Genomic DNA, 27,925 nt, shown 5'->3' on the forward strand with positions numbered 1-27,925 from the left:
TAACGGCTGCCACAGGTGACCAGATAAGCGCTGCCACAGGAGGTGACCAGATAAGCGCTGCCACAGGTGACCAGATAAGCGCTGCCACAGGAGGTGACCATATAACGGCTACCACAGGTGACCAGATAAGCGCTGCCACAGGAGGTGACCAGATAACGGCTGCCACAGGTGACCAGATAAGCGCTGCCACAGGAGGTGACCAGATAAGCACTACCACAGGAGGTGACCAGATAAGCGCTGCCACAGGAGGTGACCAGATAAGCGCTGCCACAGGAGGTGACCATATAACGGCTGCCACAGGTGACCAGATAAGCGCTGCCACAGGAGGTGACCAGATAAGCGCTGCCACAGGTGACCAGATAAGCGCTGCCACAGGAGGTGACCAGATAAGCGCTGCCACAGGTGACCAGATAAGCGCTACCACAGGAGGTGACCAGATAAACGCTGCCACAGGAGGTGACCAGATAAGCACTACCACAGGAGGTGACCAGATAAACGCTGCCACAGGAGGTGACCAGATAAGCGCTGCCACAGGAGGTGACCAGATAACGGCTGCCACAGGAGGTGACCAGATAAGCGCTACCACAGGAGGTGACCAGATAAGCGCTGCCACAGGAGGTGACCAGATAAGCGCTACCACAGGAGGTGACCAGATAAGCGCTGCCACAGGAGTTGACCAGATAAGCGCGCTGCCACAGGAGGTGACCAGATAAGCGCTACCACAGGAGGTGACCAGATAAGCTCTGCCACAGGAGGTGACCAGATAAGCTCTGCCACAGGAGGTGACCAGATAAGCGCTGCCACAGGAGGTGACCAGATAAGCGCTACCACAGGAGGTGACCAGATAAGCGCTGCCACAGGAGGTGACCAGATAAGCGCTACCACAGGAGGTGACCAGATAAGCACTGCCACAGGAGGTGACCAGATAAGCGCTACCACAGGAGGTGACCAGATAAGCACTGCCACAGGAAGTGACCAGATAAGCGTTGCCACAGGTGACGAGATAAGTGCTACCACAGGAGGTGACCAGATAAGCGCTGCCACAGGAGGTGACCATATAACGGCTGCCACAGGAGGTGACCAGATAAGCGTTACCACAGGTGACGAGATAAGTGCTACCACAGGAGGTGACCAGATAAGCGCTGCCACAGGAGGTGACCAGATAAGCGCTGCCACAGGAGGTGACCAGATAAGCGCTACCACAGGAGGTGACCAGATAAGCGCTGCCACAGGAGGTGACCAGATAAGCGCTACCACAGGAGGTGACCAGATAAGCACTGCCACAGGAGGTGACCAGATAAGCGCTACCACAGGAGGTGACCAGATAAGCACTGCCACAGGAAGTGACCAGATAAGCGTTGCCACAGGTGACGAGATAAGTGCTACCACAGGAGGTGACCAGATAAGCGCTGCCACAGGAGGTGACCATATAACGGCTGCCACAGGAAGTGACCAGATAAGCGTTGCCACAGGTGACGAGATAAGTGCTACCACAGGAGGTGACCAGATAAGCGCTGCCACAGGAGGTGACCAGATAAGCGCTGCCACAGGAGTTGACCAGATAAGCGCGCTGCCACAGGAGGTGACCAGATAAGCGCTACCACAGGAGGTGACCAGATAAGCGCTGCCACAGGAGGTGACCAGATAAGCACTGCCACAGGAGGTGACCAGATAAGCACTGCCACAGGAAGTGACCAGATAAGCGTTGCCACAGGTGACGAGATAAGTGCTACCACAGGAGGTGACCAGATAAGCGCTGCCACAGGAGGTGACCATATAACGGCTGCCACAGGAGGTGACCAGATAAGCGCTGCCACAGGAGGTGACCAGATAAGCGCTGCCACAGGTGACCAGATAAGCGCTACCACAGGAGGTGACCAGATAAACGCTGCCACAGGTGACCAGATAAGCACTACCACAGGAGGTGACCAGATAAACGCTGCCACAGGAGGTGACCAGATAAGCGCTGCCACAGGAGGTGACCATATAACGGCTGCCACAGGAGGTGACCAGATAAGCGCTGCCACAGGAGGTGACCAGATAAGCGCTGCCACAGGAGGTGACCATATAACGGCTGCCACAGGTGACCAGATAAGCGCTGCCACAGGAGGTGACCAGATAAGCGCTGCCACAGGAGGTGACCAGATAAGCGCTGCCACAGGTGACCAGATAAGCGCTACCACAGGAGGTGACCAGATAAACGCTGCCACAGAAGGTGACCAGATAAGCACTGCCACAGGTGACCAGATAAGCGCTACCACAGGAGGTGACCAGATAAACGCTGCCACAGGAGGTGACCAGATAAACGCTGCCACAGGAGGTGACCAGATAAGCGCTGCCACAGGAGGTGACCAGATAACGGCTGCCACAGGAGGTGACCAGATAAGCGCTACCACAGGAGGTGACCAGATAAGCGCTGCCACAGGTGACCAGATAAGCTCTGCCACAGGAGGTGACCAGATAAGCGCTGCCACAGGAGGTGACCAGATAAGCGCTACCACAGGAGGTGACCAGATAAGCGCTGCCACAGGAGGTGACCAGATAAGCGCGCTGCCACAGGAGGTGACCAGATAAGCGCTACCACAGGAGGTGACCAGATAAGCGCTGCCACAGGAGGTGACCAGATAAGCACTGCCACAGGTGACCAGATAAGCACTACCACAGGAGGTGACCAGATAAACGCTGCCACAGGAGGTGACCAGATAAGCGTTGCCACAGGAGGTGACCAGATAAGCGCTACCACAGGAGGTGACCAGATAAGCGCTGCCACAGGAGGTGACAAGATAAGCGCTACCACAGGAGGTGACCAGATAAGCGCTGCCACAGGTGACCAGATAAGCTCTGCCACAGGAGATGACCAGATAACCGCTGCCACAGGAGGTGACCAGATAAGCGCTACCACAGGAGGTGACCAGATAAGCGCTGCCACAGGAGGTGACCAGATAAGCGATACCACAGGAGGTGACCAGATAAGCGCTGCCATAGGAGGTGACCAGATAAGCACTGCCACAGGAGGTGACCAGATAAGCGCTTCCACAGGAGCACCAGGAAATTACTAAAGGTACTGTCACACTTAGCGATGTACCAGCGATCCCGACCAGCGATATGACGCGGTCAGGATCGCTGGTACATCGATAAGTGGTCGCTAGTGAGCTGCCACACAGGCAGATCTCACCAGCGACATCGCAGGGGTCGGGGGTTGCTACTTACCTGTCACACCAGGCGATCCTGACGTCCTCCCGCCTGCGTCCACGCGTCGCTCGTCGTCACAGCAGGAAGCCCAGCAGGAAGCTGACGACGAGAAACGGTCCAGGACGTTCTCACGTGATCAACGATAACCAGTGGGGGAGCGGTCGCAGGTAAGTATCAGACATAGCGATATCGCTAGCGATATCGCTATAACGTCACAAAAACCAGTGACGTTATAGCGATATTGCTAGCGATATCGCTTAGTGTGACAGGCCCTTAAGCTGAGTATAGAGATTTGTTTTTTCATGATTTTGTTTGCCACGGAGTTCGGAGTTCCATGTTTCTGCTCACTGATTATTCATTTAATAGAATAAACGACAATATAATACAATGTAGCAAGGCGTCAACCAGAAAAGGCTTTTTTAAATAAAATTTTTGGACCATTATTGGGAGACTAATAAATCCCCTTCAATTCTTACCATGCTAGCAAAGTGTTCAGGTAGTCCGGTGTGGTGGGATCCGGACTGAGTGGTGGGGAGGTGACAAAGGCAGCAGCTTTCGCCCAGTTTTTGCTCCAGTAATGGGTTCCATCTGTTCCTAAACTCGCAGTAATTGGCTCACCAAACACCAACGCACCTTAATTTAAGTAAAAAAAAACCCTGAGAACTCAGTCACCAGCAATCCAATACACAGACGTGTTCACTTTTACTTAATCGCTAATTTCATTAAAGAATAAGGTTATTACCTATTATATGAACTTAATGATCGCTGGGGTCCAACTACTGGGACCACCACTGATCCTAAGACTAGGGCTTTGAAAACCAAGAAATGGGATCTGTAGCCCCTTCTTGATTGCAATATGATTGTTCATGTTCTGCACCATTATTTTTCTATTGGACTGTTGGAGAAAGCGCTCATCTACTTCCAGTAGTCCCATAGACAATGAATGGAGTGAAGTTGAGTTAAAATGGGGCTTTGTAGGGTCCAGTTTCTTGGGTTTTAACATCCAGATCTTTGGGATTGCTGGGGATCCCAGTTTTTCCTACCCTCTTAGAATAGTGGAATAAATTTGCAAAAACGGCGTGAAAGTGCAATGAGGACTGCACTTGCTTCTGGTGGAGTACAAGGTTCTTTATTCAGCCAACGAGTTTCCTGAGCCTACTGGCTCACTTCATCAGTAGCTGCCCTGATGAAGTGAGCCAGTAGGCTCAGGAAACGCGTTGGCTGAATAAAGAACCTTGTACTCCACCGGAAGCAAGCGCAGTCCTCATTGCACTTTCACGCCGTTTTTGCAAATTTGTTCTAGGACCCTGTGCAGACTTGCTGCTGCTTCTCATGCGTTTATGGGTGTTGTGACTTCCTCACAACCCCAATAGGTGAGCACCTTCCTTTTTCTCTGTTAATGTGTTTTTTGATACGGATTTCACACAGTGGATGCGCCCTGTATTTTTCCTTTCAAGAATAGTGGAATAAACCTTTAAAGAGAATCTGTCAGCAGGTTTTTGCTACCTCATGTGAGAGCAGCGTAATGTAGGCAAAAAGAATCCGAATGTAACGATGTATCACATAGGTTACTGAGCTAACCCCGCCCACACCAGGCTCTCTGTGTACAATGTCCATAGACAAGGAAGGTGCTCATCACAGGAGAGGGAGTGTCTGACTAGCATGCACGCGCTGCTGTGTCCCAGCAATGATAAACTGCTGATGCTAAAACAATAATTGTAACCAAACAACACCTCGGAGCTTAATAAATGAGGTGTCAATGAAATCTGTGTTTTAACCTCTACCTCATGCTGTCTTCAGATTACATAGCAAAAAACTGCTGAAAAATTCCCTTTAAGGACTTAAATTCCTTACTACCCTAAATCAGTAAATTATGTTCGCAAAACCCTTGACAGGCAGCAATTCACTTTACTACCACTGGTTGGCTACACAGAGACACATAGGGCAGAGATATCTAAGGATACGTCAGCAAAATCAGGTTTTTGTTTTTTTAAAGCAAGTCATCTCGGAACTCCCATCTTAGAATATGTGAAGGAAAGTCAAGAAAGGACACATTTGTGCCTAATAATAGCATTTCTATTATACTTTTATCAAATTTAACAATTTGTAGTTAAGAATTATAAAGTATCTTACAAAGTCTGGAGAAACATATCACAATATATCACAAGTATCCATCTTTGTAATAATAAAAAAAAAGAGGACGTGACCAATTAGTGACCGATGTGTAGACGTGGCTGCGGGACTAGTATGACTGGTTAGAGATTACCTCTCTTCCTGGCTTGTGCAATGACATCAGCAGAACTCTTGCTCATTACTTTGGTAATATAGACAGGGGCGTTGATTTGGCTTGCTATGGCAATGGCTCGGAATACTGCTTCAGCTTCAAGCTGGAAGGAAAAAAATATAGTAAATCCTTAAAGGGATTTATTTTACTATGAAGAAAGTTAATTTTAATCAACATTTTAAATCAAGAGATCTTGGAATAATAATAATTTACACAATTGGATGTGTTTAAAAAAATGTTCCTGTGCTGAGATAATTTTACAAATGTGTCCCTGCTATGTACTGTGTGATAATATCACAGCTTCTGGGCAGGTGAGGAAGCAAAAGAGTATACAGACAGGACATTGCGACTGCTCTAACTGTAAAGATCCCTTTCCTACTTAGCTGTCGGAATCGCCTTTATTCCACCCGTAACTTGTGCCCCCTCATCCTTAGTATGGTCTTTGGAAAGAATAAGATGTGCCAGTCCTCTGTACTGACCACACATATATTTATACAGAGTGGAAAAGAGAATTAACAAGGAAGACAACCTAGACATTAACCCCTTTCTGACATTAGACGTACTATTCCATCTATGTGCCCTGGGCCTGTCTGACCATGGACAGAATAAAACATCATCGCCATTGGCCGTGCACACGGTGGGGGGGGGGGTTAGTGGGCGCGGCCGATCGCCGCCGGGTGCCAGGAGTGGTCAGTGTATTATGCTTTAGCTAAGAGATAAGATAGGCCATAAGTTAGTATAGAACAATAGTGGGGTTAGTTTAGAGGAGGGGCATATTAGAGCAAGGAACAGTCAAGGAAGGTTATAGAGCAGAGAAGCAGGGAGATATCGGAGAGACACTTCCTGTTACAGGCAGAGAAGCCTGGGCATCTTGCCCAAGAGCAAGGAGCATACTGCTTATGGGTCAGCCTCAAGCTGTGAAGAAAAAGCTGTCATGTAGGAGAGGGGCCTCAGGCCTTAGGGCAGTGTGGACGGGCACTAGCAAGTGTACTATCTCCAGGAAGGATACGGGGTCTATGACCAGGACAGGAGCAGCTATAATAGTGCTCCCGGCATCTTTTCCCTATGGGAGCCGGGCAAGGGGACAAGGAGCTGGTGACGCAGAAAGGACAAGAATTGTTCATGGAGACAGCTGGGACTGCTGACAGAATGGAAGGAGAGATTACAGGAGTGTTGAAATTCACATGGAAGCCAGGGAAAAACAGGATAAGAAACTGTGTATGGAATGTGCTGCCAAAGTGTTATCTGACTGTGTTCCCAGTAAAGTTGAATTGTTTGCAAAGGACTGTGACTCCGCAGTGATTCTTGGAACTTGAAAACCTGAAGTTAGAGTGACAGAAACCATAAGTGCTATGTACCAGAAGGAACTTAGAATTTCACATGTAAGGCGCCAGGGTTCGTGAACACCATAACAAAAAAAACAAGGCAAAAAACAATGCTTTCTCATCATACCGCCTAACAAAAAGTGGAGTAACACGTGATCAAAATGACGGATATAAATAATCATGGTACCGCTGAAAACGTCATCTTGTCCCGCAAAAAACGAGCCGCCACACAGTGTCATCACCAGAAAAATAAAAAAGTTCTCAGAATAAAGTGAAGCATAAATAATTATTTTTTATATAAAATAGTTTTTATTATATAAAAGCGCCAAAATATAAAAAATTATATGAATGATGTATCGCTATAATCATACTGACCCGAAGGATAAAACTGCTTTATCAATTTTACCTCAAGCGGAACGGTATAAACGCTCCCCCTAAAAGAAATTCATGAATTGCTGGTTTTTGCTCATTATGCCTCCCAAAAATTGGAATAGAAAGCGATCAAAAAATGTCATGTGCCCAAAAATGGCACCAATAAAAACGTCAACTCGTCCTGCAAAAATCAAGACCTCACATAACTCTGTGGGCCAAAATATGGAAAATTATAGCTCTCAAAATGTGGTGATGCAAAAACTATTTTTTGCAATAAAAAGAATCTTTTAGTGTGTGACAGCTACCAAACATAAAAACCCGCTATAAGGCCTCTTCCACACGTCCTAATCTTTCCAGTACCGGAGATGTCAGTGTCCATGTGTGTGATACTTGCGGCACACGTGTGGCATGAGTGTGCCGCATCAGTACCACAAGGACAGGCGCCAGGGAAGAAGCGTTACAGTAAGCGCTGTTTCTCGGCACTGGGTTTTGAACCGGCTCTCATCATTTTCCCCTGCTCTGCCGGCTCTTTTCAAAATGGTGTCACTTGTGGATGATTTCCACTGTTTAGGCACATCAGGTCTCTCCAAACGCAACATGGCGTCCGATCTCAATTCCAGCCAATTTTGCATTGAAAAGTCAAACGGTGCTCCTTCCCTTCCAAGCTCTGCCATGTGCCCAAACAGTGGTTTACCCCCACATATGGGGTATCAGCCTACTCACGACAAATTGCACAACAACTTGTGGGGTCCAGTTTCTCCTGTTACCCTTCGGAAAACAAAAGATTGGGGGCAAAAAGATCATTTTTGTGAAAAAAAAATGTTTTATTTTTATGGCTCTACGTTATAAACTTCTGTGAAGTAGACATCTAGATAAGTTCCTTAGGGGTCTAGTTTCCAAATGGTGTCACTTGCGGGGGTTTCCACTTTTTAGGCACATCAGGGGCTCTCCAAATGCGACATGGCGTCCGATCTTAATTCCGGACGATTTTGCGTTGAAAAAGTCAAACGGTGCTCCTTCCCTTCTGAGCTCTGCCGTGTGCTTAAACAGTGGTTTACCCCCACATGTAGGGTATTAGCGCACTCAGGACAAATTGCACAACAACTTTTGGGGTCCAATTTCTCCTGTTACCCTTGGTAAAATAAAAAAATTGGATCTGAAGAAACTTTTTTGTGAAAAAAGTTGCATGTTCGTTTTTTTTTAAAACATTCCAAATATTCCTGTGAAGCAGCTGAAAGGTAATAGAGTAAGGATTGTCAGACCTGTGCATATGTAGGGTTAAGTGCACCGTGCCTCAGTGGCGTGTGCGGACGCGGTGTCCACCGCTGACAGGATCATAGAGACCTCTATGGTTGTTCCAAGCAGATGGTTTTCAGCGCCACCCGGTGGCCGGCGCTGAACGCACAGGAGTAAATTTGCTACATATGGGCGATCTGCTCATCGCCCATATGTAGCAAAGCCGATCGAGTATTGCATGCTTCAAGCCTCCTATGGAGGCTATTGAAGCATGCCACAAGTAAAAACAAAAATGTTTAAAAATACAAAAAAACAAAAAACCTAAAAGTTCAAATCACCCCCCCTTTCGCCCCAATCAAAATAAAACAATTTAAAAAAAATCCCACATACACATATTAGGTATCGCCGCGTTCAGAATTGCCAGATCTATCAATGAAAAAAAACATTAACCCGATCGCTAAACAGCATAGCGAGAAAAAAATTCAAACGCCAGAATTACGTTTTTTTGGTCGCTGCGACATTGCATTAAAATGCAATAACGGGCGATCAAAAGAACGTATCTGCACAAAAGTGGTATCATTAAAAACGTTAGCCCGGCACGCAAAATGGAGATGCTACGGGTCTCAGAAAATTGCGCATTTTTTTAAGCAAACTTTGGAATTTTTTTTCACTACTTAGATTAAAGAGAGCATACAAATGTTTGGTGTCTATGAACTCGTAATGACCTGGAGAATCATAATGGCAGGTTAGATTTAGCAGCTAGTGAACCTAGCAAAAAAGCCAAGCAAAAAACAAGTGTGGGATTGCACTTTTTTTGCAATTTCACCACACTTGGAATTTTTTTCCTGTTTTCGAGTACACAACATGATAAAACCAATGGTGTTATTTAAAAGTACAACTTGTCCTGCAAAAAATAAGCCCTCATATGGCCATATTGACGAAAAAATAAAAAAGTTATGGCTCTGGAAAGAAGGGGAGCGAAAAACGAAAAATCAAAAAAAGCTCCGGGAGTGAAGTGATCATCAACCAAATATATTGGTCCACCTTACCTAATAAGTATTCTTTAAACTGTAAGTGATGAAGGTCTGATGTAAGACCGAAACGTTTTGTTTACTACGATTGTGGACAACATTAAATTATCATTTGATCACTTAAGTTGAGTGCCGAGTTTCTTGATATATGCCAACGGTTTTTGGAACCTACTCTGGCACCCACAATAGCTGTGAACAAGTTTATCTATTCAACCGTTTGTTCCACCAGAAGTGTCGTGCTGGAAGCTGACTGGAAATGAGGTAATTTTGGGAGGAGATTGTGACGGAACCATGGAGGCACTTCAGGGAATGCTTCAGATCCATCACCGTGTCCTCCGACGACAACGCGGACAGGGGGATCGGGATGTCGGCAATGTGAGCGGATCATGATATGTCCTGCATCGGGAGGCTCAGGTGGGCATTACAATGGGAGCCGGGCTGCTATAGTATCTTTATAGAATCTTTCTTTCTCTGTTTCTTTCTCTCTCTGTTCTTTCTTTCTCTAATCTTTTTTTTTTTACTTTCTCTCTCCGTTCTTTCTCTCTCTCTGTTCTTTATTTCTTTCTCTCGGTTCTTTCTTTCTCCTCTTCCTTTCTCGCGCTGTTCTTTCTTTCGCTGTTCTTTCTTTCCCCTCTTTCGTTCTCTCTCTAATCTTTCTTTCTCTCTCTGTTCTTCTTTTCTCTCTCTCCTTTCTCTCTTTGTTCTTTCTTTCTCTCTCTGTTCTCCTTCTTTCTCTTTCTGTTCTTTCTATCCTCTCTTTCTCTCTCTGTTCTTTCTTTCTGTTCTTTCTCTCTCTGCTCTTTCTTTCTTTCCCCTCTGTCTTTCTCTCTCCCTCTGTTCTTTCTTTCCCCTTTCTTTTGTTCTCTCTCTGTTCTTTTTTTCTGTCCCCTTTCTTTCTCTCTCTGTTTCTTTCTCTCTCTGTTTCTTTCTTTTTCTCTGTTCTTTCTTTCTCTTTTCTTTCTCTCTCTCTGTTCTTTCTTTCTAGCTCTTTCTCTCAGTTCTTTCTTTCTCCTCTTTCTTTTTCTCTAATCTTTATTTCTTTCTCTGTTCTTCCTTTCTCTCTGTTCTCTTTCTTTCCCCTCTTTATTTCTTTCTCTCTGTTCTTTCATTCTCTGTTCTTTCTATCTCTCTGTTCTTTCTTTCCCCTCTTCCTTTCTTTCTCTCTCTGTTCTTTCTCCCTCTCTGTTCTTTCTTTCCCATGTTTCTTTCTCTCTCCTTTTCTGTTCTTTCTTTCACCTTTTTCTTTCTCTCTGTTCTTTTTTTCTATTCTCTCTTTCTTTCTCTCTGTTTTTTCTTTCTCTGTTTCTTTCTTTCTTCTTTCTCTCTGTTCTTTCTTCCTTCCCCTCTTTCTTTCTCTCTGTTCTTTCTTTCTAATCCTTCCCCTTTCTTTTCTTTCTTTCCCCTTTCTTTCTCTCTCTCTCTTTTCTTTCTCTCTCCTTTCTTTCTGTTTTTTTTCTCTCTCTGTTCTTTCTTTTTTTCTTTTCCTCAGTACCAGCCAGTGTGTCCACAGTACCAGCCATTGTGCCCATAATGCCAGCCACTGTGCCATCAGTACCAGTCAGTGTGATCAGCAGTGCTAAATGGGTGTGGTTGGGGCGTGGACATGGGTGTGACTAGTTGTGAAATGGGTGTAGTTGGGGGCTTGGCCTAAAATTTGCCTTTGTCCCTCTTTCCCTTCTTCAAAAGTTGGGAGGTATGGTTACATGGGAAACCAGAAATGAAAATGTATTTATATGTTAAAATGCCCCCCCCCCCAAAAGTCTTTTAAGAACATTTGGGGGCACAATGTGTAATTTAAATGAAAAAAAAAAACTAAAAGAGCAAGACAAAGAATTACAAAAAAGAGACAGACATTGCCAGTACAAATTGCTGTTTCTAGCCTGTACCCCATAAAAAAGGGTATAAAAAAAATTATAAAAAGAGAAACACATGTAAAGCCTGAAAATGTGCCTGGTTTAGCAATGGGAAAAATTGTCCGGATCCTCAACTGGTTAATAAAAAAACCTAAATACGCAAAAAAAGAGGGGAGATTTGCTGGAGTGCTTTCCTTAAGTGGACAAATTCAGCCACCACTAGGGGGAGCATTTGAGCGTACGTTAAAGAACTTCTACCCTGAAGTCAGTAATAAATCAGTACGCAGTAAACTCCGACACTCCCTCTAGTGGTGGCTGCACACAGAACGGCGTCACAATTAACACAGCAAATATTAAGAGTATTTGTTGCTAAATTATTAATTTTTTTTTTTTTTGCTCTGATAGATTAATCCTATCTCATTATTTTAATTGGAGGGCAAGCACAGCTGTATCACAGAACTCAGAATGTATAAGACAGTGTTCATTTTTATCTTTAAAAATGCACTATATTGTGTTTTTTTTTACCAATAATGTTTCTTAAGAAGCTGTGTTGGAAAGCTTTTTATTACTGAAATGGCAAAAAAAAATTGCTGACAGGATGTCCAGAGGGAACATGATCAAAGTTTTATCATCCACATCGTAACGTTACATTAAATACAGTCGCTTGATCTTTCAAGGACGGTCCTTGGAGAGGCGAGCCTGAATTATTCACTGCCCAAAATGTAGCTGATTCACAGCAAAATGGAGAAGATCTAGAGAGCACCAGGCACGAGTAATATTCCCTTTTTCTTTATGTAGCAGATCTACCCTTGGGGAATATCATCAAGTCTGGTCCAGGAGACCGGAGGGGCACTCCGCTAGACATGTGAAGAAACATCAGAAGGCGAGCATATGTCCTTACTTTAGTTTAAAAATGCTATGAAACCATTTTTATTCTAATAAAAGCCTACTGGACAACCCCTTTAATGACCATCCAATGTCTTTTGAAGGTGGGCAGTGGTAATCCTCAGTAGAGGGGGATAAGCAGCTCCTCCTAAAGCAGGTTCCTTCTCTAATGCTCTGATTCCCATTGTTAAAGGGAATCTGTCACCTGGTTATTTGTTGCTCTATCTGGAAGCAGCATAATGTAGGGTCAGAGACCCTGACTCCAGTGATGTGTTGCTCACTGGGCTGCTTGCTACAGTTTTGATAACATTTCTGCTGCAGATCTATCAGTTCTCTGAATGTGGACCTCTCATGAAGCCCCCCATAAGGACACTGCCATGATGCCATTACTAGGTTTTACTGTATACACCAGGCAGTGTTCTAAATGCATTGTACCTACAGTGAAACATGGTGGTGGCAGTGTCTTATGCGGGGCTGCATGAATGCCACTGGTGTTGAGGAGCAACATCTCATTGATGGTACCGTGAATTCACACATATACTGCTTTATACTGAAAGAGAAAATGCTACCATCACTCCGTAGATGTGCACTTTTCCAACATGACAATGATCCAAAACACACGTGTTGCATTTCTGAAGATCACAGAGAAAGTGATTTAGAGGCCAAGTGTCTCCTGATCTGACCCCAACAGAAACACCTATGGAGAACTATGAAGAGACAAGTTGTTGCTGTAACGCGGTGCGGGGCGGTAGCTGTGGGCGAGGTACTGGTCTTTCACTACCCAGCACGTTACATGAAGTTGGGGGTCCTATCTGGGTGTGTGGACTTGTGTTGTGAGGACACTACCTCTTGCAGGCCCCATGCTACTGATGAGTTTACTTGACCAGGACCAGATGTTGAAGACCTCAATGAAAATAAACTCATTGAAAATAAACTTTTTCACTATAAAGACTCTGTATTTTATACGATTTAATAAAATATTACTTTCATTGGTTCATTAAAATCAAGCCAAACAATTTGTGAGTATAAGGCCTGTTTCACACATCCGTTTGTGACCATCAGTCAAAATCCGCCGTTGTGCAAAAAAACGGATCCGCCATTTTTCTTGGCAGATCCGTTTTTTTCCCATTGAGTTGCATTACCGGCGGATCTTGACGGATGGCCATCCGTTGGATCCGTTTTTTTGCGGATCTGACAAAATTTTGACGTCCGCTGACTTGCCCGAACGGACCATGCAATGGTTTTTCGGGCGGTCGGATCCGAACTTCTCATTGCGCATGCCCGAAAGACTTCACTCAGCCGGAAAATTAACCCTAAACTCTGTTCTGGCGGCTGAAAAAACTCTCTCTCTCCCCTCTTCCCCAGGCAGCGGTTCCTTTAAAATTCTTCCTTTGACGGATCTGTTAAAATAACGGTCCGGTGACAAACGTTGTGGTCAGTACAGGAACGGATCCGCTATCCGCCATTTTGGCGGATTTTGACTGACCAAAAAAACTGATGTGTGAAACAGGCCTCAGAGAACCACCACTACCGAAGCCACGGGGCGGTGCCTGACCCTGTGCAACTGCTGACCTGTCCTACCTTGCTGCGGAGGTTGGCACTCTAGAAATTTGCGCAAATGGCGCCCCCACTCACCGGCGGCTAACCCTCTGGCCCTATAAGGCCCTAAGGTGATGGGGTCGAGAAACACGTGAACAAGGCAAACTACTATCCAAATGCTATTAACCGTGTTCTCTCTCCTGTCTTGGCCTGTTACCTCTCTGAGTTATAAACACGGGGACATATTGCTGGGCATCCTCTCCCAGGACCCGATTGCTCGATCCGTCCTCCTGTCGGTTTTCCTTTTCTCTGTTCCCCGAATCTCACTAACCGTCTTCTCTGTCTCCCCTCACTTCAGGACACCCACATCATGCGGCACTGCTTACAGTACAGAACTTAGGTCTGCTTCAGACGCACACTGGGCCCTATCTGACCTCCTGACAGGAAACAGTCTCTGTCCCTACACTCTAGCCCTTCCCACTATGGGCTAGTCCCAATCATTAACTCTAAGTCTCCCTATTATTGGGCAGAACACAATTCCAACACTATCAAGGCATGTCAAGGTTCATATTGTATAATACAACAATATGCATATCATTGAAGGGGGAACGTGGTCAGTATGTCCATCTCCCTTACATCATCACTCTCCATCCAGCATCTAAAAGAGAATTCTTGAAGAATGGAAAAAATATAGATGTTCTGATTTGACGCAAACTTGTTCATTCCATCCCTAAAGACTTGGTGCTTTCCTTAAAATTAATCGAGGTCATACAAAATGCTAGATGTTATATTTTTGATGTGGGGTGTACTCATTTTTATAAAAACTAAGTGAAGTAAAGCTGAAGATTTTGAAACTTATATTATTCACCTTACTTTCATGTTATGGGTTAAATGTTCTATGAAATTCATTTGTCAAAAATTTGGAAATTGTTCTAGAGTATAGTGAACATATTAAAATCTTACTTTGCAAAGGGGGTGTACTCATTTATGCTAAGCAGTGTGTGTATCCTTACACACACTTATTATACACAGTGATTGATATGAATTGCCAAACAGGCCATAAGATAATACAAATTTCCCCAACGTGAAAAACATTTCCCTCTTTCACACTTCAGTTTTTTCCCGTCAGTCATAATCCGACAATTTTTGAAAAAAACGGATCCGCCAAAAAAGGGGGCGGATCCGTTTTTTTCCTCCATAGACTTACATTACTGGCGGATCTTGACTGATGGTCGTCCGTCACCCCCGTTTTTTGACGGATCCACCAAAATTTTTCTGGCTCCCGGGCGGATGAGACGGACACTGCAACGTTTTTTCTTCCTGACGGTCCGCTATTTTTATGTGCACATGACCGGAAGCTATGCTCCGGGATTAATTTTAAATCAGTAATGCCGTTCCGGGATTGTAACGAATTCTCTCTCTCTCCTTCCAGGCTGCGGTTCCTTTAAAATTTCACTTTCGCCAGATCCGTCAAAAGAACGGTCCAGTGACACCCGTTGATTTCACAACGATCCGTTTCCGCCATTTTTGCGGATAACAACTGACTGACAACAACGGAAGTGTGAAACAGGCCTAAACAACCATGAAAGAAAATAAACAGTTGTGAATGTTAAAAGTCAAAGAGGTGAAAACGAACAAAAAAAAACAAATTTGCTGGTCAGGCCATTGTCAAGTAACATGCTGTCTACCTTCAGTCACCACTAGAGGGAGCTCACTGCAGACTGAGTATACATTGAGCTCAATGATAAGACAGTATACGGTAAACTCTTAGGCTCCCTCTAGTGGTGGCTGTCAGTAGCTAGAATATTATTTTTCTTTAAATTTTTACCTAGTCAAGGAATTAAGAGCTACACTATGAATCCAAATGTATTTCAGTTATATGTAAATTTACTTTTTTATTAAATGTAATAAGTTTAACCAGTGTTAAATGACTGAATAACAGAAATGAGCACAATGCACGTACCTCGTCAGGTCGGCTCAGAGCGTGTCCCTCCGGTCCAGTTATGCCCATTTCTAATATCCGCTTTTGTTCCTATTCAATAAAAATGGAAGAAAAAAAAAGATTTTTTTTTTTATTTCGAACAATACAAGATTGCCTGAATTGCCCATTCACTTGAAAAGTTTTATAATCAATGGAGTCTGGAATAAGATGCAGCATATCTCCTTCCAATATAATCCATCAGTGTTACTGCAATATACCGCTCCCTCTATGGAGGGATATGGCGGACGCAGCGCTCACAGTACAGCCAGGGGTAACTCACGTATTAGTAAATGTGCTCCATTATGTCTAAAGGGTTGGATATAATAAGAAAAAAAATGGCTTTCTTCCAGAAAGAGCGCCCACCCCTGTCCAATGGTTGTGTTTGGTACTGCAGCTCCGCTCTAAAAAGATTTTTTTTCCAGCTTTTTATTTATTTTGATTTAATTATTCATTTGTGTTTTATTTTTTCTTCAACCTGATGGTATATTAGCCCCAGGTTACAGGGGATTCTCAGCCTCCTGCCTGTACAGCAGAGCTGACTGGGTCTCCAATGACACAGCAGAGCTGACTGGGTCTCCTAGGACACAGCAGAGCTGACTTTGTCTCCTAGGACAAAGCAGAACTGACTGGGTCTCCAAGGACACAGTAGAACTGACTGGGTCTCCAATGACACAGCAGAGCTGACTGGGTCTCCAAGGACACAGCAGAGCTGACTGGGTCTCCAAGGACACAGCAGAGCCGAATGGGTCTCCAAGGACACAGCAGAGCCGAATGGGTCTCCAAAGACACAGCAGAGCCAACTGTATCTCCAAGGACAAAGCAGAGCCAACTGTGTCTCCAAGTACACAGCAGTGCTGACTGGGTCTCCAAGGACACAGCAGAGCCGAATGGGTCTCCAAAGACACAGCAGAGCCGAATGGGTCTCCAAGGACACAGCAGAGCCGAATGGGTCTCCAAGGACACAGCAGAGCTGACTGGGTCTCCTAGGACACAGCGGAACTGACTGGGTCTCCAATGACACAGCAGAGCTGACTGGGTCTCAAATGACACAGCAGAGCTGACTGGGTCTCCTAGAACAAAGCAGAACTGACTGGGTCTCCAAGGACACAGTAGAACTGACTGGGTCTCCAATGACACAGCAGAGCTGACTGGGTCTCCAATGACACAGCAGAGCTGACTGGGTCTCCAAGGACACAGCAGAGCCGAATGGGTCTCCAAGGACACAGCAGAGCCGAATGGGTCTCCAAGGACACAGCAGAACTGACTGGGTCTCCAATGACGCAACAGAGCTGACTGGGTCTCCAATGACACAGTAGAGCTGACTGGGTCTCCAAGGACACAGCAGAGCTGACTGGGTCTCCAAGGACAAAGCAGAGCCAACTCTGTCTCCAAGGACACAGCAGAGCTGACTGGGTCTCCAAGGACACAGCAGAGCCGACTGGGTCTCCAAGGACACAGCAGAGCCAACTTGGTCTCCAAGGACACAGCAGAGCTGACTGGGTCTCCAAGGACACAGCAGAGCAGACTGGGTCTCCAAGGACACAGCAGAGCTGACTGGGTCTCCACGGACACAGCAGAACTGACTGGGTCTCCAAGGACACTGCAGAGCTGACTGGGTCTCCAAGGACAAAGCAGAGCCAACTGTGTCTCCAAGGACACAGCAGAGCTGACTGGGTCTCCAAGGACAGCAGAGCCGACTGGGTCTCCAAGGACACAGCAGAGCCGACTGGGTCTCCAAGGACACAGCAGAGCCGACTGGGTCTCCAAGGACACAGCAGAGCCGACTGGGTCTCCAAGGACACAGCAGAGCTGACTGAGTCTCCAAGGACACAGCAGAGCTGACTGGGTCTTCAAGGACCCAGTAGCTCTTGCTCCATACACACAGCGACTGCATGAACTCTGGGCCCAGAGGACGAAGTGTTATCAGCACTTCCTATACTGTATATCCAATGCTTCTTCAGTGCTGTACTTACAGTGATAGAAAAGGCAGAGGCGATAATAAACCATCTCTGCCTTCTCTATGGGGTGTCCAGTTGTGTTTGAAAGAAAGCTCCTCGCTCCTGAAGCTGCACAATGTCATACAGCTGATATACTATGAATCACTGGAGAACAGAAACCGGATTGCCAGAAAATACATAGTCTATGGCTGGTCCAGAAGTAGTGAAAGTCATTTCTGTGTGTGAAAAATATAAACTTTAAGTGTTTTTTGTCATGTAAAAATTAACTATGAAAATAAAAGTGTTGCAATTTTCTTCTTTGCCACTAGATGTCAGCAATCTACATGTCAGATTATTAAGATAGATTCTTGATTTACGACCTGGAGTAAACCTGAAGTCAGATACCTAATTGACTTTAATGGAAAAAATAGCAAGGAAAAATGAAATTTTAGTGCGATGGTCCAGTAAACATAGTATGTGATAGAACCTCTATTACTGCGTATCTGGTCTATGTAAATAGACGGTTTTCTGCCTGAAAACTACAACAACATTTACCAGTTTACTAAAAACTTACTCACCTGAGCTATTAAATCTCCATTTTCGGCATGCACCATAATTACAGCACCATGTCCCCTAAGGAAGGTAAAGATTTCATACAGCTGAAAATAAGGAAAAAAATCTATATATAAATTCAGGATTCTGACTATTTAAAACACACAAGAGAAGACGCAAAAAAATGGTTTTGTGGGATTAGGAAACAAAGGTTGGAATGTTTTTCCCGAAACAGCTCCACTGGTATCCACAGGCTGCGTCTGGTACTGCAACTCAGTAATACCAGACGCCGTCAATGGAGAAGAGCAGCGCTCTATGTAGAAAAAATGGGAATTTGTGTTCTAATGTCAGAAAACTGAAGCACACAGGTACCTGGCTATCTGACATTTGGTATAGGTCTTTGTAGGCCATGTACACCTGGAATGAATTGACACCTGTAAAGAGGAAATAAAGAAACACTGTTAGGTCTCCAAAAAATGGTGGAACCAATATGACTATGTAAAGACAAACTGGTTACAAGAGGAATTTGCCATCGTAAGTTTGGGTCCCAGGGATTGAAGTGTGGAACATTTGGGAATTCCGTTTTCTCACCTCTGGGGTGAGAGATTATCGTCTGGGGTCCGTTATGTGGCCTTTTTTGTGAATCATGCACAACTTTTTTCATCTGTACTATAAGGGGAATTTAACAGAAGACCCCAGAGGGACCCTGTAAATAATCAGTGGAATAATCAGTGGACCCTGCTTCCGACTGTATCAGTTATACAACGGATCCTTTTTGAAATGTATTTTTTTTTTCAGTTCCCCAAAAAAAAACAGATAAAGGCAAGTGTAACTAAATCTCACTAACGCTGCGGAAAAATGTGCTGCCGAAATTGACCGGCGCCGAAGACTTACAGTCAGCAATATGTCTAAAATGTAAAGTGCCGTAGAATATGTTGGTGCTATAGAAATTAAAAACTATTATTATTGTCAATTTCTCCTATCTTGGTACTATAATGCTTTGATTGAAGTGTTTGATACCAAGAGCTACGTGGAAATTTCACACTGGCGTTGTACTGTGGCGGGGTGACCCACGTGTACTGAACGCAGCCTTCACTTTCCAGTGCCAGTCAATGCATGGAAGGGGTCTAACAGGCCAGAAAACCTGAAGGGTCTAACAAGTCTGAAACCATGAGGGGTCTAACAAGCCTGAAACCCTGAGGGGTCTAACAGGCCTGAAACCCTGAGGGGTCTAACAGGACTGAAACTCTCGAGGGGTCTAACAGGCCTGAAACTCTCATAGGTCTAACAGGCCTGAAACCCTGAAGGGTCTAACAGGCCTGAAACCCTGAGGTTATAACAAGTCTGAAACCCTGAGGGGTCTAACAGGCCTGAAACCCTGAAGGGTCTAACAGGCCTGAAACTCTGAGGGGTCTAACAGGCCTGAAACTCTCATAGGTCTAACAGGCCTGAAACCCTGAGGGTCTAACAAGTCTGAAACCCTGAGGGGTCTAACAGGCCTGAAGCCCTGAGGGGTCTAACAGACCTGAAACCCTGAGGGGTCTAACAGGCCTGAAACTCTCATAGGTCTAACAGGCCTGAAACCCTGAAGGGTCTAACAGGCTTGAAACTCTCAGAGGTCTAAGAGGTCTGAAACCCTGAGGGGTTTAACAGGCCTGAAACCCCCCCATTATGTTATTTTTCTTTATTAATATTATTATTACTACATACAGTTGTTGCCAAAAGTATTGACACCCCTGCAATTCTGTCAGATAATACTCAGTTTCTTCCTGAAAATGATTGCAAACACAAATTCTTTGGTATTATTATCTTCATTTAATTTGTGTTAAATGAAAAAACACAAAAAGAATTGTCCTAAAGCCAAATTGGATATAATTCCACACCAAACATAAAAAAGAGGGTGGACAAAAGTATTGGCACTGATCAAAAAATCATGTGATGCTTCTCTAATTTGTGTAATTAACAGCACCTATAACTTACCTGTGGCACCTAACAGGTGTTGGCAATAACTAAATCACACTTGCAGCCAGTTGACATGGATTAAAGTTGACTCAACCTCTGTCCTGTGTCCTTGTGTGTACCACATTGAGCATGGAGAAAAGAAAGAAGACCAAAGAACTGTCTGAGGACTTGAGAAACCAAATTGTGAGGAAGCATGAGCAATCTCAAGGCTACAAGTCCATCTCCAAAGACCTGAATGTTCCTGTGTCTACCGTGCGCAGTGTCATCAAGAAGTTTAAAGCCCATGGCACTGTGGCTAACCTCCCTAGATGTGGAAGGAAAAGAAAAATTGACAAGAGATTTCAACGCAAGATTGTGCGGATGTTGGATAAAGAACCTTGAATAACATCCAAACAAGTTCAAGCTGCCCTGCAGTCCGAGGGTACAACAGTGTCATCCCGTACTATCCGTCAGCGTCTGAATGAAAAGGGACTGTATGGTAGGAGACCCAGGAAGACCCCACTTCTTACCCCGAGTCATAAAAAAGCCAGGCTGGAGTTTGCCAAAAGTTACCTGAAAAAGCTTAAAACGTTTTGGAAGAATGTTCCCTGGTCAGATGAGACAAAAGTAGAGCTTTTTGGGCAAAGGCATCAACATAGAGTTTACAGGAGAAAAAAAGAGGCATTCAAAGAAAAAAACAGGGTCCCTACAGTCAAACATGGCGGAGGTTCCCTGATGTTTTGGGGTTGTTTTGCTGCCTCTGTCACTGGACTGCTTGACCGTGTGCATGGCATTATGAAGTCTGAAGACTACCAACAAATTTTGCAGCATAATGTAGGGCCCAGTGTGAGAAAGCTGGGTCTCCCTCAGAGGTCATGGGTCTTCCAGCAGGACAATGACCCAGAACACACTTCAAAAAGCACTAGAAAATGGTTTGAGAGAAAGCACTGGAGACTTCTAAGGTGGCCAGCAATGAGTCCAGACCTGAATCCCATAGAACACCTGTGGAGAGATCTAAAAATGGCAGTTTGGAGGAGGCACCCTTCAAATATCAGGGACCTGGAGCAGTTTGCCAAAGAAGAATGGTCTAAAACTCCAGCAGAGCATTGTAAGAAACTCATTGATGGTTACCGGAAGTGGTTGGTCGCAGTTATTTTGGCTAAAGGTTGTGCAAACAAGTATTAGGCTGAGGGTGCCAATACTTTTGTCTGGCCCATTTTTGGAGTTTTGTGTGAAATGATCAATGTTTTGCTTTTTGCTTCATTCTCTTTTGTGTTTTTTCATTTAAGACAAATTAAATGAAGATAATAATACCAAAGAATTTGTGTTTGCAATCATTTTCAGGAAGAAACTGAGTATTATCTGACAGAATTGCAGGGGTGTCAATACTTTTGGCCACAACTGTAGGTCAATATTTTTTACATCTGATTTGCATCATGCAAATCAAATACAGCAGTTATCAGTGCCATCGAAAGAGTGTGTTCACACTGCGTCTTTATCCCCAGAGGTTTTTTTTTCTCTAGAAAGATAAACGATGACCAAAAAAAAAGGCTCAAAAGAATAAGCATCTAATTTCTTTGCAAAAAAAACGACTCACTGTTCACATGTTCAAGCTTTTGAGCTTCTTTTAAATGCTTTAGACTTTCCAAAGATGTTAAGGCTAGGTTCCCACAATGAGTTTTTGATGTTGCAGATTTTTTACGCCATTTTCCACACCCATTAAATAAAAGAAGTTACTTGCATTTTTTTGAAAATACGTAGTGGAAAAAGAAAATCATCAACAACTCATCATGGGAACGTAGACTAAGTGTTTAAAAGAAGTAACATGTAAGTTCCTCAGGTGTCCGACCTCGGGAAGCCTCCGTACCTGCACGTTATGTGACCTACTTTATTATAATGCTGCTTTATTTTTTTGCACTTTCTCAGTTAGGAATCTGGGTTTGGGGTCGGAATTATTTTTAAGGTCCAGTCTGAGCTCAGTTATTTTTTTTAGTCATTGGTTCTAGGGTTTGAATTGAATCAATCTTCTGGGGTACCATGCTGCCCTCTGCAGATTTTGTCAATCATCTCCTGGGAGCAGCTCATCACAGCAGCCAGGCAGCAGACACAGAAGAGGAAAAAGAGAGTACACCGACACCGTGTCCAGAACAGAGAGAGGAGCAGAGCTGGAAAAGACTCAGTATGGACATTTTTGGTGCCACGTCACTTCTCCACATCCATATCTTACTAGTAAAAGAGGTAGCCGCCATCAAGTAAAAAGAGAATAATTTTTGCTGTTATTTTATTCTCACTGTTCCCCCTGGGTATCCAGCTTTTTTTTTTTTTTTTTTAAATCTGCCATACAGATCCAGAGATATGAGCCTTTTTATTTAGTGCTGCTTTTTATAGTCTTTAGTAAGCAGGCGGCGTGGACCACAGGTTAATTATGTAGGACAGCCTAAAGCCACACCCCAGAGGATCTGTGAGCCACACAGGGTGGGACTGCAGCACCGGGACACTGAACAATTCTCCGCTGGGCCCCCGAACAAGACGGTTTCGACTGAATGTACATCTTCTTCCGTTGAAATGTATTGCGGTGCAGAAAATCTGCATTGCAATAGTTAACATGGCCGCCGACCTATGAGAAGCCGGCGGCTGACGTCAGTGCACCTGTCGAGATCATTTTCATGAGCCGTCTGCCTAACGTCAGACGCCGGCCACTATTAGATCAGAGTCCATTTTAACACGACCGCGCAGGATCTGAAGGGAGAGGACACAGCGTGGCGCTGGGAGCGCAGGAAGGCATGTGTATTTTTTCTTTTTCTGTGGATATGGCATGATGCGAGGCCAGGGACATGGGACCAGGGACATAGGATCGGGGCATGGAGGCAGCACAAGGGGCATAAGGACCATTATCAGGGACATATGGGCTCAAGATCAGTGAATATAGGGGACCAAGATAGGGGACATTATTAATTAAAGGGGCCAGGTTGAGGGATTTAAATATTGTATGGAGGCCAAAAAGAAAAGCCTACATTATTAGTTTATGGTGGCAAGTGGACGAACATAATTACTGTAGGGGCCAAACATTACTGCTGTAATATAATTTACTTTTTAGGATGCCGTTTTCCATGGTGAAAACCAAAGGCAGGTCCTGTTACTGTGCAGGGCAGCACTATGTCGCCTTTTTTTTATTTGGCGTAGTGTATAAGTGGGGGAATAAGCTGGGGAATGTGCTCTAGAAGAGATCAGCTAGAGATAACTGTGTTTTTTTTCTGCAGAGTCCTGGCTGTAAAAAGTGATGGCGGTCTGTGTCAGATGAAAAAGAAAAGCGAAGATGAAGGACTTCAAATTGAGATATCACTGGTAAGTCAGTGTGTTACCTGTACACTTACACTATACATACAGTACACTTACACTATACACTGTATACAGAGCTAATGTGTGTGATATCACTGGTGAGTCACTGTATTACCTGTACACTGACACTACTGTCTATACAGAGCTCCTGTGTATAACGTCACTGGATTTGTATTCTTCCGGCCACATTTCATCTAGAATGTGTCCAGCCTCGCTCAATACACCTGCACTGAGCGAGGCCGTGACCATCTACTCGGCCTGGTGAATTTTCACAACACGTAGTGCATATGTTGTGAAATTTCACAAGTCTGCAGTCACATACAGGCTTAGGACAACCCAATAAAGGACAATGCTCCCCCCTCAAGACAAACATGGGTTGCATTTGACAGTCAGAACAAAAGGATCGAGCATGTGAAGATCCAACATGCCCCATCCTTCATTCACCTGATATCTGTCAAAGAGATGAGTCTGAACACCGCTATACGTATTAGAAAATCGGCTGATCCCTTTACGACATGCGTTTATATCTATATCGGTGTTTCTGTCGTGGATTCTATCTGGTTTAAAGGGAAGGTTAGTGTTGTGTGCAAGTGAAAGGGCCATTGGGCACCGGTGGCATCTGCTGTAGACTGTAACCAATATGTAGATGTGAACCGAGAGTCATAAAGATAGTGTCGTAGCTGCTTTTGTTCTGACCAAGCGTCAGCTGTCCAGATCACCAGTGAGTCCGAATCGTGAGGTTTTTCGCCCTTTCTGTTCACAAGCACTTGGAGACAAAGTGACACACACACTGGTTGTGGCTAAATCACTTTATCTGACGTAATGAAATATAAGACATGTTTTTATACCATTTACAACAATATGTGACTCTGGAGCTCATTTGGCCCCCACCATCACCTCAGGGTCGTACCTTGTTTACAATATACCCAGAACACGTTGTTGAGAACAAATATGATAACAAGTATATAGTTTCCTTGAAGACAGAGACTACTAGTCTACATAAGAATAATTCTAGCAATAATAAGGCAAAAGGCAATTGAAGTCTTAAAGGCATTTAAAGGGATATAAAAGCAAACCATTAACTCTTCTATATCAATAGAAATGGATTTTTCTGCTTGTATTTCACATTACAGCAGGCAGTGACAGGTCCCTGTATACCCCGAGTATATACCTTTGTCTTGCATCAGAATATCCAGCTCCTCTCGGATCCCATCATACCAGCTGGTGATGTCCAAGTGGAGGGAGTAATCACAGCAGGATTTGGTATCCGCTACCTCATGCCATTTTTCAAATGAAGCTAAAATATTTGATCCCGAGTCTGGAACCACATGGTCAACTAAAAGGAAAGAGGCACAAGTGTAACACAGTGATGCAATATATCGTCTATGATAGCTCACTGTCTGATTTCCCTGCCTGGCTCCTTACGGTGATATCTCAATCAAGGCCGGGGTTTGGTGGAGAATCAACCTCAGGAGACAAAGGCTCAAGAAGTGCTCAGTCAAGCCCAGAGCACTTAATACCTCATTAGCATATGAATAAAAATTACTCAGGAATGCAGCAACAGATAGATGATATAAAGGTGTCCATGGATTTACATTTCAAAGATCTGTATGTTCATATATTGGGAGAGTAGATCTTACATACAGATTCCCTTTAATTGTTGTATAATGAAAAATTATAAAATATCGTAATATACAATGTGTCTCGGCTAACAGTCGTTTAGTAAGAACCTTCAGTGTGTATTTCTAGTATACAGATAATCGGCTACCTGCCCAAGAGATCTAAAACTTTACACCTAATAGTTCAGTTAACACGGCAATCTTTTCGTAAATACAGAAAATCCCGTATTATTCTAAAATGTCAGGACTTTGGATTATCAAACAAATATCCATATCAAAGACATTACAAATACTCCCTTGGTAGGTGAATAAACCAAAGATCTACCATCTTAGCACACCCATTAGGATGGGGTTACACGGTGACCTGCGACACAGGTCATGTGGCCAAAAGAAGCAGTACACGGGTACGACATCGCAGTATAGTGCACTGTGACCTACAAAGTGCCACGACAAGCAAGTCGCCAAACATTCAACCAGGTATGACTTTTTCCAGCTTGGGGTTCTTTGCAGGTGACCATACAACCCCACCGACTTGCATTATGCTGCAATGTAGCAGTGGTGACAAGCCAAGCCTGGAATTAAGAGCAAGGAGACTTATAAACCATACATGCTCCCTTGGGAAATTAAATATACAAATTGTGTCTTCAGAGAGGAAGAAAACTAGAACTCTAGTATCCTCGTCCTCTTCCTCTCTGAAGAGACCATTAGCATAATGGATCTATGTACAAATCTATGAAAAACATGAATCAATAAGGCCTCATTCAGACGTCTGTTTTTCTCACGTAGGAGAAATACGGAAAGATTTTCCTGATAAGACTTTGATCAGAGTTTGGTCCAAGTGTCATCAGTTTTCCTTGTACGTGGACAAAAAAAAAAGTTTCTCCACTTTCTCCTTTCTGATGGTCCATGAAAATCAGACCCCCACAGATTTGCAATGACAATTTTTATCTAACACTAATATTGGACATGTCTTGGCAATTTTTCGCAGACTGCTCGGCCTGGGAAAAATCACGGTCATGTGAATGGCCCCATAGACTATTTACAGGTATGAGTGCTGTGAAAACCAAGGATGTTACAAGAAATGACGGATGTGTGAACGAGGCCTAAGACTCCGAGCAGATTCATGTTTGCGGATCACAGAGGGCCACTGAGTATTTGGTGATCCGTGAAACACAGATGTCAATCGGAAGGTTTTGGTTTTGATTCCGTATTTCGAGACACCTTACACGTATCTACTTATCGGCTTGGGAGCAAAAAGATTTCTTCAGTGGAAAAAAACTACATGCAACATAGATACAAGTAGGATGACACTGGAGATTAAACAGTCTGCTTGTCACGGATGTATGAATGCCGCCTTACGCTGCCAGGCATGACACTCTGGGAAACATAAGATTTATAGGCAAGTATATGGGTAAGTTCCCAAGTTGCGTTAAAGGGATTGTCCACTACTAGGACAACCCCTTATTGATCAAATTGTTTGGCCCCTATAAAATAATAAAGTCTATACTCGCCTCCCATGCCAGCGTCGTTCCCTCAGTGTCGGCACTGGCTCTCCTGGAGCTTGTGTGAGGTTGTTGTGACACGTGATGCTGGCACCCAATCAGTGCTGGTGTCACTGTCTCCATCTTCGGACATCGAACATGAAGAGGAAGTCCGGGCTGCAGCTGGTCTCGGACTTACTCTACCTACTAAATTCGACAGGAGGCGGGAACCGTGATGGCGGCGCTGATCCAGAGGCGTATCCAGGGGAGGCAGCCGGGGCAATTGCCCCGGGCGCAGCCAGCAGGGGGGCGCAGTCGGGCCGCCTAATGCAGCGGTCCGCAGTGTCACCCCCCGGCGGCTGCGTTCTGCAGCCCCCCGGCCTGGGAGTTGGCTGCTCCTGTGACGGCTGTCAAGCTGACAGCCGGAGCAGAGAAGGTCGCGCCGGCTCCCAGGCAGCAATCGTACTGGCGTCTATACAGACGCCACTACAATTGAAGCTCTGACCGCCGGGTCAGAGCGACGTCAGCAGCGTGATCATGTCATGTGATCACGCTGCTGACGTCACTCCCCAGCGCCCAGAGCGAACGCTGGTGAGTGTGCTCCTCTGTGGAGCTGAAGAACCACCGAAGATGGGAGATGGGTGAGTGTTCATGAGTGGGGGGGTTAATGAGTGGAGATGGGGGTTAATGTGGGGATGGGGGTTAATGAGTGGAGATGGGGGTTAATGTGTAGGGGGGTTAGTGAATGGAGATGGGGATTAATGTGGGGATAGGGGTTAATGAGTGGGGGGTTAAAGAGTGGAGATGGGGGTTAATGTGGGGATGGGGGTTAATGAGTGGAGGGGTTAATGAGTGGACATGGGGGTTAATGTGGGGATGGGGGTTAATGAGTGGAGGGGTTAATGAGTGGAGATGGGGTTAATGTGGGGATGGGGGTTAATGAGTGGATGGGTTAATGAGTTGAGATGGGGTTAATGAGTGGAGATGGGGTCAATGTGTGTGGGGGGTTAATGAGTGGAGATGGGGGTTAATGTGGAGATGGGGTTAATGAGTGAAGATGGGGGTTAATGTTTGGGGGTTAATGAGTGGACATGGGGGTTAATGTGGGGATGGGGGTTAATGAGTGGAGGGGTTAATGAGTGGAGATGGGGGTTAATGTGTGTGGGGTTAATGAGTGGGGATGGGGGTTAATGAGTGGAGGGGTTAATGAGTGGAGATGGGGGTTAATGTGTGGGGGGTTAATGAGTGGGGATGGGGGTTAATGTGTGGGGGGTTAATGAGTAAGGATGGGGGTTAATGTGTGGGGGGTTAATGAGTGGAGATGGGGGTTAATGAGTGGGGATGGGGGTTAATGTGTG

The 27,925-nt window shown here is 44.8% G+C and overlaps 1 protein-coding gene across 2 annotated transcripts in view; it reads right to left on the minus strand.

Annotated features, from left to right (window-relative positions):
* The window catches only part of CRMP1 (collapsin response mediator protein 1), a 111,820-nt gene that overhangs the window by 26,064 nt on the left and 57,831 nt on the right, over positions 1-27,925 (minus strand). For both annotated transcript variants that reach the window (XM_073574502.1, XM_073574503.1), the window contains exons 4-9: positions 24,639-24,803; positions 18,560-18,621; positions 18,214-18,294; positions 15,681-15,749; positions 5,459-5,579; positions 3,669-3,825 (exon numbers count right to left, since the gene is read on the minus strand). In XM_073574502.1, the coding sequence (XP_073430603.1) occupies positions 3,669-3,825; positions 5,459-5,579; positions 15,681-15,749; positions 18,214-18,294; positions 18,560-18,621; positions 24,639-24,803 (655 nt within the window). The remainder of the gene's footprint in view (positions 1-3,668; positions 3,826-5,458; positions 5,580-15,680; positions 15,750-18,213; positions 18,295-18,559; positions 18,622-24,638; positions 24,804-27,925) is intronic.

The sequence above is a fragment of the Dendrobates tinctorius genome, unplaced genomic scaffold (assembly GCF_039654945.1).
Source record: "Dendrobates tinctorius isolate UK_male_01 unplaced genomic scaffold, ASM3965494v1 ptg000039l, whole genome shotgun sequence".
Taxonomy (NCBI): domain Eukaryota; kingdom Metazoa; phylum Chordata; class Amphibia; order Anura; family Dendrobatidae; genus Dendrobates; species Dendrobates tinctorius.